Source organism: Oncorhynchus clarkii, chromosome 12 (assembly GCF_045791955.1).
Source record: "Oncorhynchus clarkii lewisi isolate Uvic-CL-2024 chromosome 12, UVic_Ocla_1.0, whole genome shotgun sequence".
Classification (NCBI taxonomy): Eukaryota; Metazoa; Chordata; class Actinopteri; order Salmoniformes; family Salmonidae; genus Oncorhynchus; species Oncorhynchus clarkii.
This window is the reverse complement of record NC_092158.1, coordinates 15,477,859-15,490,074: the sequence shown is the minus strand read 5'-3', so window position 1 is coordinate 15,490,074 and position 12,216 is coordinate 15,477,859. Positions and strand designations below refer to the sequence as shown.

General features: G+C 41.9%; 2 protein-coding genes across 2 annotated transcripts; both read right to left on the bottom strand.

Annotated features, from left to right (window-relative positions):
* Positions 1 to 397: 397 nt before the first annotated feature.
* On the bottom strand, positions 398 to 4,880 carry LOC139421829 (uncharacterized). Its single transcript, XM_071172950.1, has 4 exons — positions 4,746 to 4,880; positions 4,195 to 4,339; positions 1,826 to 3,506; positions 398 to 556 (listed from the first exon to the last, which is right to left on the bottom strand). Exons 2-4 carry the CDS (start codon positions 4,329 to 4,331, stop codon positions 398 to 400), a joined length of 1,977 nt encoding a protein of 658 aa, XP_071029051.1. The 5' UTR covers positions 4,332 to 4,339; positions 4,746 to 4,880.
* A 2,333-nt stretch (positions 4,881 to 7,213) lies between these two features.
* On the bottom strand, positions 7,214 to 11,714 carry LOC139422761 (uncharacterized). Its single transcript, XM_071174089.1, has 3 exons — positions 11,658 to 11,714; positions 10,857 to 11,019; positions 7,214 to 10,607 (listed from the first exon to the last, which is right to left on the bottom strand). The coding sequence occupies exons 2-3, from the start codon at positions 11,009 to 11,011 to the stop codon at positions 8,894 to 8,896; spliced, it is 1,869 nt and encodes a 622-aa protein (XP_071030190.1). The 5' UTR covers positions 11,012 to 11,019; positions 11,658 to 11,714; the 3' UTR covers positions 7,214 to 8,893.
* Positions 11,715 to 12,216: the final 502 nt, after the last annotated feature.

The following is a 12,216-nucleotide window of genomic DNA, read 5'->3' as shown; positions in this document are numbered from 1 at the left end:
GAAACCTTCAACATTGATGTTACTTTAGCAATTAATATGATAATTAAATTATATTTATTAATCCCAGATGGATAAAGTGTTCGTCAATCAAGCACTAATTTAGTCACAAAGACAACCAGCAACAATAGAAGTAGCAACAACAGCAGGTAGAAAACAACAACATTTCAGTCAATAGAATAGAAATAATTAGTTTAGGTTAGATTTAAAGTTTCCAAGAGCAATGTAAACCACGTGTTACACACTTCATCCACCCCAACCTCCTCTCTGCAGCAGAGAATTCTGCTAGTCTCACTGTGTCCAGTAATAAGACATTTAACCAGTATGTATATTGACATGAAGTAAAAATAGTCTAGGATCAAATACATATCTGATCAGTTGACGTACATGTTATAATGTTCTACTGTATGTCTGTTTCCTTCTTCGTGTTAGGATCCAGAGTGTCTGACTTGAGGTACTGCCAGGAGTTGCTCCATTCTGCCTGGGGCAGTTCAACCTCGTGGAGTTGCATGTGGTGTTTGGGGCTGTTGTGTATGAGAGGCTCTGTGCCCTGGTTAAGCTGATGTGGGTGATTTGGTTTTGAGAGTCTCCATGATTGTTTCCACCGGTCCAGTGATACTGAGTTGTTGGATTCTGGGGCGACAGATAACCTCCAAGACTCTGCCCAGTCCTCCAACTGCTGCTGGTGCTGCTGTGTCTTCCAAGATTCAGACCATTCATTCTGAGGCATGCTGTTTTCAGCATGATCGACACCCAGGCACTTGTAAGTCTTATGCTTATTGGACAAAAACACAAAATCATTTTGGGCTTTTGTGTTGTTTTTTGACAGATTCGGACAATCAATTTCTTCGGGCTCTGCCTGGGACTGATTTTGATTTTTCAAAGATTTCCAGGATTCTACCTCTTCTGGTGAGGACATAATGTTTTCATCAAGCTGGGAGATCAACAGATCCTTGAACAGCTTGTGTTTTAGTGATACAGGGAGAAACTGCCGATTCTGGGAGTCTATAGAGGCCCTGTATGAGTGATGTTCATGACAAGAACTCCAGGACTCATGCCAATCCTTCAGATATGGATTGTTGTTTTGAACATTGTTACCTGCGACCTTCCAAGATTCTGTCCAACCTGGCAAGAAGCCATCGGGCTGTACTCTTTCTGTAATCATCTTGTTCTCAGTATGCTGCTTGTGTAAAGGCTTGAGTGTCTTCCATGCATCCTCCCACTCCGGAAGGTTTACTTTGTTATCCAAACGCTTAGCATTCAGTAGTTTGTTGCTTTGTTCCCGGCTGAAAGCTGGCCATCCCTGCTGCCAGGATGTTGTTTGTGTGTGCAGTAAGCGACTGAATAGCAGTGGTCGACACTTGAAGGGCTTTGCCCATTCATTGAAAGGTAGGTTTCTGTCCTGCTTAAACACCCTCCACCATTTTTTTCCAGGTGGGACTTCCTTCTGTGGGGGCTTCAGGATTTTCCAGGAATCACCCCAGATTGCCTGGTTAAGATTATATTTGTAAGGCTGAGGAAATGATGGTGTGCTGGCTTTCAGCATCTCCTCCTCTGGTTTTGGGGCTAGGGGCTGTGCCGTCTTGGGTGAGGTGGGGCTCTCATCCTCTGGCTTGAACCTCCATGATTCTGCCCAATCATTCAAAGGAATCTCTATTAGATGTGACAAATGATTAGAGGAATCAGAATGGCTATCTTTTTCCTCCTCCTCCTCCTGTGTCATAGTGTATTGGGTAGGCTTGATGGTCTTCCAGCATTCAGACCATTCATTCTGGACCATACAGTCAACACTCAAAAAACATTCAGTCTTATGCCTTGAGAAAAATACAACATCCCTTTGGGGTTTTAAGTCATTTCTATTTAGGTTCGTCCAAGATATCTTCCAGGAATCCGCCCATTTTGTTGAAGGATGTTGTTGTTCATCTTTACCTGCTACAGCTTGCGCAGTTGACACTTTCCAAGACTCATGCCAGTTTGAGAAAGGTGTGTTAAGCTTGTAGAACTGAAAAGGCAGTGGGACATGGGACATTTCCAACTCTGATTCAGTTTCTTCTGAATCTGACTGGGACTGAGGATAAGGTTTCACAGATTTCCAGGACACATTCCACTCGTATGAAGATGGGATTTCCTCATCAAGCTGGGAGCTCAACAGCTCATTGGTCAGCAAGCATTTTGACATCATCATAGCATGATGACAGTACTGGAAGTCCATAAAGGACTTGCAACAGTGGTGTTCTTGGCACAAACTCCAGGACTCATGCCAATCATTCCAATATGGATTGCTGTTTTGTTTCCAAGATTCTTTCCAACCTGGCAAGAAAGTATGTTGGGGAGGCATGGGGGTCTTCCAGGATTTAGACCATTCACTCTGAGGCATGCTGTCAACACCCCGGAACCTTTGGGTCTTGTACTTATTTGAGAAAAACACAACATCTCTTTGGGCATTTGTGTCATTTTGATGCTGACTACATATCTTCCAGGAACCTTTCCATCCATCTTCAATTGCTTCATTATTTGCAGTTGACACTTTCCAAGACTTGTGCCAGTTTGAGAAAGGTGTGTTAAGCTTGTGGAACTGGAAATGCAGCGGCACATGGGACATTTCTACCTTTAATTCAGTCCCTTTGGGCTCTGACTCGGACTCTTGGTACTGGGGCTGAGATTTCACAGATTTCCAGGACTCTATCCAATCTGATGAAGATGGGATATCCTCATCAAGCTGAGAGATCAACAACTCATCGGACAACACATGTTTTGACATCAACTGGGAGTCTATGGGGGCCTTGTACCAGTGGTGTTCATGGCACAAACTCCAGGACTCGTGCCAATCCCTCAGATATCGGCCACTGTTTTGGACATTTTCACCTGCGACCTTCCAAGATTCTGTCCAGCCTGGGAAGAAGGCTTTGAGCTGTACTGTTTCTGTAATCATCTGGTTCTCAATGTGTTGCTTGGATAAAGATTTGGATGTCTTCCAAGCGTCCTCCCACCCTAGAAGGTTTACTTCGACATCCAAAGGCTTAGCTTTCAAAAGTTTGATGCTTTGTTCCCAGCTGAACACTGGCCATCCTCGCTGCCACCACTCTGTTTGCTGGTGAAGGATGAAACTGAATAACAGTGGTCGACACTTGAAGGGCCTTGCCCATTCGCTGAGAGGTAGGTATCTATCTGGCTTCAAATCCCTCCACCATTTTTCCTCAGGTTGGACTTCCTGCTCTGGGGGCTTCAGGATCTTCCATGACTCATCCCAGCCTCCGGCTGGTTTGAGAACTTGGTGCTTTGCCTTCTTGGGTGGTTTCTTTTTGGGTGGTGGTGGTGGGGATGGAGCAGGTTTGGGAATCTTTGGTGGTGGTACCACCTTAAACATGGCTCTTTCGATGTCAGCATCAATGTCTGGGATCACCGCAACCTTTCTGAAGTCAGATATGTTGCTGCCCTTTCCCTTCTTCTCCGCTGCCGTAGGGGTTCCATTTGTGTTCGCCAGGCGAGACTGCCACTTTTTGTAAAGCCTGTGGAAGACAGCACCACAGCAGGGTACATTTTTTAAATAATAACACAATAATATTAAACTGCCCTTATACTATAGGTTGTTATTCAATAGTCACTTTTTAAAAACAATTAAATCTGTTTTTTTAATCAAATCCAGCATGAACTGTTGTAATGCATTGCAGTGTATTACATATTATAAACTGGTTGGTTCGAACCCTGAATGCTGATTGGCTGACAGCTGTGGTACATCAGACCGTATATTAATGGGTGACAAAAATGACAAAACATTTATTTATACTGCTCTAATTACGTTGGTAAGCAGTGTATAATAGCAATCAGGCACCTCAGAGGTTTGCGGTAATTGGCCAATATACCACAGCTAAGGCCTATATCCAGGCACTCCACGTTGCGTCTTGCTTAAGAACAGCCCTTAGTTGTGGTATATTGGCCATATACCACACCCCCTCGGGCCTTATTGCTTTATCAACGTGTTATGACTGACAAAGCTGTTCCTATAGGTCCCTGGGCATTCAAAGATTGACATGCGTTAAGAAAGAGTGGTTAAGGATATGATGCCACACATTCTTAAGAAATATGCATTTGAATCCAAACCATGAATATAGTCGATGTACTTTGAAGTGATAGTTCACTTTTTGGAAGAAAATTAATTTTGAGAAAGGTTCATGTGAGTCGTATGTTCAGTCTTACCCATTCAAGGCACTCTTTCCTTGTCTCTCCTTTTCCAGTTGTCCCTTCTGACTGAACTGCTTAGCTCTGTTCTCCCATTGGTTCCTGAGCTGGAAGTTGTCGTACACTGTCCCTTTATCCCTGTCTGACGACATCATGCCACCTCCTGATAGGAAAACACATTGCGTGTATAACACCATTTTAGTGTAGCCCAGACACTGGTATGAATGAATGAATGACATAAATATTAAGGCTCGTATAAGTTCAAGAGTCATTTGCCCCCCCCAAAAAAAGGCATGTCTACCCAGTGCAAACAATAATACAGGAATAAAAAACTACCATTTTAAAGCTCTAAATGTATCAAATTTGTTTTTACAGTCAAAGTGCAGTGTAAAAGCCCATGTAAGTGCCCATAAAAGATGCAGCTATTTTTGGGAGAGCAACAGCTGTTCCATGGACACCATAAACAGCCACTAAAGCTAATACAAGCTAGCTAGTTGGAATAAAACAAAATAACTGGTTTTGAATTTCACTAACTTTATGATCCAAAACAAAGACTAGCTAGCTCTTACTTCTTGGCCAGGGCTCCTGTGAAAAAAATAGATTATTTTCCCAATGTCACTGGTCTGGATAAAGAACGATAGATATATAAATCTTCCTCCCTTGCTCCATTAGTGTGTGTACAGCGCACGATTTCTGGTCTGTGTGACTTGCCAAACTGACTCACCCCCTGTGCTATAATTGGCTGAGAAACTGAAGCTTCAGTCATGGGATGAATCCAATCCCAGGTTGTGGTATATACACTGTAGATTCATTACGAAGAAACAGTTCCACTGAAAGAGGAGAAAAGTTAAATATCATAAGGCCATGCCATGAGTTCTATGTAGCCTATGATGCTGAAGAAAAAGGATATTTCAAAATTCAGGAGAAGTGAAATTGAATGTATTTGTTTAAATAATAACCTCCGTGCCCAGGCTCTGTCGTAACCGGCCGCGACCGGGAGGTCCGTGGGGCGACGCACAATTGGCCTAGCGTCGCCCGGGTTAGGGAGGGCTTGGTCGGTAGGGGTGTCCTTGTCTCATCGCGCACCAGCGACTCCTGTGGCGGGCTGGGCGCAGTGTACGCTAGCCAAGGTGGCCAGGTGCACGGTGTTTCCTCCGGCGCATTGGTGCGGCTGGCTTCCGGGTTGGATGTGCGCTGTGTTAAAGAAGCAGCGGCTTGGTTGGTTGTGTATCGGAGGACGCATGACTTTCAACCTTCGTCTCTCCCGAGCCTGTACGGGAGTTGTAGCGATGAGACAAGATAGTAGCTACTACAACAATTGGATACTACGAAATTGAGAAAAAGGGGTAAAAAAAAAATAAAAATAAATAAATAATAACCTCAATCTCACTTCCATTATTTTCCCTAATATTCTTAGCTCTTCCCATGCTACAAACTGGTATTGTATTTCAATTTGCAAAAACATTGAGTTCAGGGGCCTTAAATAACCACAATACTGATATTTGTAGAGTAAACTCATTCATTCTGTAATCCACTATATGTTATAAATTGTAAAATCAATGCCTCTTGGATAAAAATGGCTTATATGTCTCTGTGTCAGGTCTGGATGGCTCTGTGCTCTATTTAAACCAGGGTGACTGATCTATTTTTACAGGATTGGATGGTTTTGTCATGCCGTCACTATGACAAGTGCTCACTACTTATCCTGGGTTCCCTAAAACACTCCAACTTTGAGTCCATGTGGTGTGCTGTTCATGGGACAAGTGGCCCAGTAGACATTCTTGGAATTCATATCCCAGTGAACAACCTCGTCAGAACTTTCAGGACAAATTTGCCAAACAAGGCATACATTTTTCAATTGACATTAATACATGTTGTCTTGTCTAAAGTCTCTTCCATAGGTTTTTTTTTCTCCAAACATTATGATCAAAAGAATATTCACATTTGTTCCATATAATTTGAGAGTATTCCAAATAGAATACATGTATGATTATGTAATATGGGGGATTTAAATTATACATATAGATAGCTGCTCCTGCTGACTACACCATTTAACACGTGATTATTTTGTTTTAAAGGTAGCATAGAGGGAAGGTCCTCAAGCCAAAAAAATGTAAGAATAGAGCAGTGAAAAAAAAAAAAAACTTGAAATTTGTACTGAATCACAGAAAGTGCACTACACAGTAGTATCACAAAATGGATTTTAATTGAATTATTAACAAATATTTAAAGTGCAACTGAGCGCCAGAACCCACTTCTCTGGTTGAAAATTAACTGTGGCATCGATTTCAGTCAGAAACATGTATTCCTGTACCAACATTTACCAAATCTGTAAGTAGGATAATTGGTCATCAAGTTCATATATATGCCAAAACAGAGTTGTGTGAGATGTGTAACAGAGGATGTCAAAACTTAACATGAGGGTTGGGTTGTGATTTAAATCCTACCCCCATTGGCTCACTGCATGGCAGTCTAATCACGACTGGCAGTAATCAAATCCTCCGGATAACAGCTGCCCAGTGTGCTGCAGTTCACGCTATCCAATCACTCACCAGGATCAACTTACCCACCCATTTATTTACAGACAGGCAAACTAATCATTAGCACACAACACCTTGGACTTGTTTAGACAATACAGTGGGGTAAAAAAGTATTTAGTCAGCCACCAATTGTGCAAGTTCTCCCACTTAAAAAGATGAGAGGCCTGTAATTTTCATCATAGGTACACTTCAACTGTGACAGACAAAATGAGAATCTAGAAAATCACGTAGGATTTCTAATGAATTTATTTGCAAATTATGATGGAAAATAAGTATTTGGTCAATAACAAAAGTTTCTCAATACTTTGTTATATACCCTTTGTTGGCAATGACAGAGGTCAAACGTTTTCTGTAAGTCTGTCTGTAAGTTGATAAGCCAGTCGGTACGGTGGCCTGTTTGGGGGGTGACTGAAGAGGTACAAAAATAACACACTCACATTGAACCACAACTCCAAGACACAAATCGAATTTCTTAATGAGTAACGAAAAATCCCAGGTGGAATCGGCAAGTTCAGCCCCTCTTTAATGTTATTACAAGCAATATTTAGTTATTTCAAGGTTACAGTTGTGTGTCTAGTACAACAGGCATTCATGTAAGACTTCAGTGTTTAAATGCAATGTTCAATTAAGGCTAGTAAAAGTCTCTCAAAGCACAGCAACTATAGACAGGTTGGTTGTTTCGCAACCAGCACATGCAGCACTATGGGGCAAAACAAACGGTTGACTTAGATTGAATAAATATAATTGACATGTTGTCAATGTTTATTGAAAACACAGTTACACAATGAGCACTTGTCTCAAATACATTGCTATTGTTGGTTTGCTAGCTAGCAAATTAGCTAGCATATTAGCATTGACATGAAATCAGTCAAAACACCTTAACAAGACACATATCAAGAACAAGATGAAACTAGTCACTTACGATTCCCCACAGGCAGTTTGTCATTGTTGGAGGCTGTCTGGCCATCCAGAAATCACCATTGAAACATACAAATCATGTGAGGTTATCAGCTAACCCATCGATAGTGCACGCACAGCAAACTGTATTAAGTGTAACAAAAAATGCATTCATCACTCTCAAAAATGTCTGAAAGACTTTAAAGTGCTACATGCATGGAATAGCCAAGCCCACAAACACACAAAAAAACAAGAATTACCTTTGCTGACTGTCTCCAAGTCCTCACAGACACTGATCCGACAAGATGTACTCAGAATTTCACAATAAACACAGAGACTAGATATAATTATTTTCAACTGTGATTGGGAGTTCAGTCCATAGCCTAGAGCTAGTCTGGGACTTGGAGGTAGCAGCGACTCTTTTTTCCTCTTCCTGGTTGGCAGGAAATGCAGCCATTTTAAGATAACAGGAGGAGACGCATGCTCCGCAGTCACACCTGCAATCAATTAAGACAAAACACAAAGAATCAGTTCAAACAGACCAATAGGAGGCATGTAACATGACTATGTTAATTAACTCAACAATATCAGCTACACCCTGTCACATCCTTGCCCACTTAAAAATAAAAAGTGTCCCACATTTGCTAATATCAAACACTACATATCTGAAAAGGAAGCTTCTTCAGGTTTCTTGAAGTCAACTAGCGCAGCTCTGTCAGTTTGGGTCATGATGGGAGTAGGAACTGCCTACAGTCAGAGACGGAGGAGGAAGTGAAACATCTCACTCCTTCATTTTTTCTGGTTCATATACAGTACAGTCAATTACCTAATTATACCAGACCCGAGAGCCACTCCTTAATAAGTAGGCCGGAACTGTGACCCTTTTCTTCAATGGTAAACGGCCTGAATAAGACTTCTTCATTTATCCACCATCTTTTCTGAAGTTTATCTGCTGACAAAAACATTACCCAAGGGCCCTCAGCCCACAATCTCCCCCAGCCTAATCCCATCTGCATACATACACTTTACAAAATCCTTGCCATAACATCTTGCTTTTTACCAGCCTTATTTTCCTTCCCTTTACTTTCCTCTCGTTTCGTCACATGTCCCATCACATACTGTTAACAGTTTTCTTCGAGTTTGGTCTTTAAAAAGTTACTTTAAATTAATTAGGTTATAATGCATGGTTGTCATCGTTTTCATGTCTTAACCTAAATGTGTTGTGTTGTTTATTTGTTTGCAATGTTTGCTTGCTTCATGGCTGTCATGGTAATTAAGTCCTATTGTCCCCAGTCCGTATTGTGTCCAAGAAAACAAAGAAACAAAAACAAAAAACAAAACAAAAAAAGCCCTCCGCCCCTTTTCCTTAGATGGGAAAAAAGTTGTTTTGACATCTGGGAGTCCATAGAAACCTTCCACCAGCGATGTTCTTGGCAGAAACTCCACGAGTCACGCCAATCCTTCAGACTTGGAGGATTATTTTGAACATTGTCACCAGAGAGCCTCCTTGCCTCTCTCCAACCTGTCAAGGCTTTGGGCTTTACTGTCTCTGTAACCGTCAAGTCCTCAGTGTGCTGCTTGGCTAAAGGTTTGGGCGTCTTCCAAGCATCCCCCCATTCTGTAAGATTTACATTGTCATCCAAAGGCTTAGCATTCAGTCGTTTATCACTTTGTTCCTCTGTGAACTCTGGCCATTCCTGCTCCCAAGCCTCCAGAGATACTTGTTCTTTAATGTTCAACAACAGTGGTTGAGTCCTCCAGGCTTCTGACCATTTATTGACATCAAGTATGTCCGATGAAGCCTGAATTTTTGGGGGGGCATCAAACTGCGATTTCTTGGGTGGTTCACGTTTCTTTGTGGGTGGTGTGGGTGGAGGTACCACCTTAGCATGGACTCCAAACCTGGCCTCCAAACTTGGCCTCCAAACCTGGTCTCCAAACCTGGTCTCCAAATGTGCTGCTTCAATGTCAGCATCATTGTCAAGGCTCATCACAATTTTTCTGGAGTCAGACATGTTATCGCCCGTCCCTGTCTTAACAGTTTCTGCAATCATCTGATTCTCTGTTTGCTGCTTGAGTGAAGGCTTGGACGTCCTACAAACTTTCTTCCACCATGGAAGATTTACTGTGTCATCCTGAGGAAGTGACGGTTTTATGGCAAGCAGCTTCTTCTCCTTGGGTTGTGGGGCTGGGGGCTTTGCGCTCTTGGGTGCGGAAGGCTTATTTTCCTCAGAGCTCTCCTTCCTCAGCTGAAGGAGTGGGTCATGTTTTTTCTCATGAGTTGGTGGCTCAGATTTCTGTATAGTTGATGGAGGTGCCACTTTAGACCTGAAGTTAGACATGTCGCTGCTCTTTCCTTTCTTCTCCACTGCCGTAGATGTTCTATTTCTGCTGATTGCCAAGCGATTCTGCCACTCTCTGAAAGCCTTTACTTTTTCTGTAATGCCCCTGTTTTCTGTGTGCTGCTTGGGTAAAGGCCTGGACATCTTCCAAGAATCCTTCCACTCTTTAAGGTTAACTTTGTCATCCAAAGGTTTAACTCTCAGTAGTTTGTTGCTTTTTTCCCGGCTGAACGTTGGCCATCCCCGCTGCCAGGACATTGTTTGGTCGTAAAGGATTCTACTGAACTGCAGTGGTCGACACTTAAAGGGCTTTGACCATTCACTTGGACCATTCGGTAGTTCTCTATCCCTAATACCCCTCCACCATTTTCCCTCAGATCGTCTTTGTAAGTCTTTGTATGAGAGAATGACTTTGGGCAGAGGAGGAGGTGATGGTTTAGGTGGGGTGGGCTTCTTCTCCACTGGCTTGGGGATCTCTATCTTCACCCGTCGTGGTGATTTCTTGGGAGTGGGTGGGGGTGGAGGTGGGGGCGGGGCTGCGTCTAGTGGAGGATCAAGTCTAAACCGTTTCAGTAGAGGACAATACACCATATTTCTGCCCTTTCCTTTCTTCTCCAATGCCATCAGTCGAATGTGCCGCTCTTTAATAAGCCTACGGATGAACACACAGAACCATAGCGAATTAGAAAAAAAATAACACCATACCATTATTGAGGAGATGATCAAGAATAGAGTTGAGGATGGGGAGAAAATTAGAGACAGACCACAAAACAGACCAGACCTCAACAACCCCCATGTATGTATGTACGTACGTCTGTCTGTCTGTCTGTCTGTCTGTCTGTCTGTCTGTCTGTCTGTCTGTCTGTCTGTCTGTGTATTACATTTGTTTTGTGATTTTTACCGATTCAGGTCTCTATTTTCCTGCCCCTCCTTCTCCTGCTTTCCCTTCTCACTGATCTTCTTGGCTCTGTTCTCCCAAGGGTCTCGAAGCTGGCAGGGGTCGAACGCGATTCCTTTACCAAACACAGCCCTTTTATCCCTGTCTGACGACATCATGCCACCTCCTGACAGAAAAAAAACACATAGCATGCATGACAGCATGTTAGTATTGTCCAGACACTGGCATTCATTTATTGCAGATCTGTGTTGAGTGTAGTTTTAAAGGCCCAATGCAGCCGTTTTTATATCAATATCAAATCATTTCTGGGTAAAAATGAAGTACCTTACTGTGATTGTTTTCAATCAAAATGGTCAAAAAACAAAATAGCTTCTTAGCAAAGAGCAATGCCTAACTACTATTTGGCAATAGTTTTAAATGTATCATCAAATATGTTGGACTCATTGACAGAAGCTGTATTTTCCAATAAACTATGATGTACAATCATTTCTGGCACCGGTCTGATTTATTGATATGCATGCAAGCCACTCTCCAGAATAAGTGTCCATATCTACAGCAGCTATTTTTGGTAGAGCAACAACAGCTGTTCCTTGAACACCCTAAATAGCCACTGAGGCTAACACTATCCAGCCAGCTATTACAGAAAAACAGGCCTTATCTACTTTACAGACTTTATAATCCATTACACAGACTATCTAGCCTTTACTTCTTAGCTAGGGCTCCCATAAAACAGAGATTGATATCTCAATGGGACTATTGTTCATAACTGAATGATAAATAAATAAATAAATACAATGTCCCTACCTTGCTCCTTCACTGTGAGTGGGAACGGTGTTTGTGCTTGTCTTAGACCCGCCCCCAATGCTTCGATTGGCTAAGAAACTCACTGGCATTTGGGCTGAATCAAATTATGGAGTATGCCTTTAAGATTTAAATACAAGCATTTCCACATTATTTTCAAATATCTATAACACACCATAAATTCCATGCAGTTTATAACACTGAGTTTAAGGGTAATCTGAGCCCTCACCCACATTTTCCTCAAATGGTTTATGGTCTTCCCACGCTACTTACTTACAAAAGTCTTATTGAGTTCACAAATTTCAGAGAGACTTCAAATTAAATAACCTCATTGTCAATCGTAGAGTAAAATGTATATTTTTCTTCTGGAACTTTAATACTATAGTCCACTATTACACTTAACCTGACTTAACTTTAAATCAGAGATAATACATGATAGTGTTCAGTCTTTCATTGTTTTTACATCTTGACTTTGTTTTTTGCGTGTAAATCTCTGTGATTTTTTTTAAATTGTTATATTTACATTTTACAATTGATCCCTTATTCAATTATTTGCCAGCTT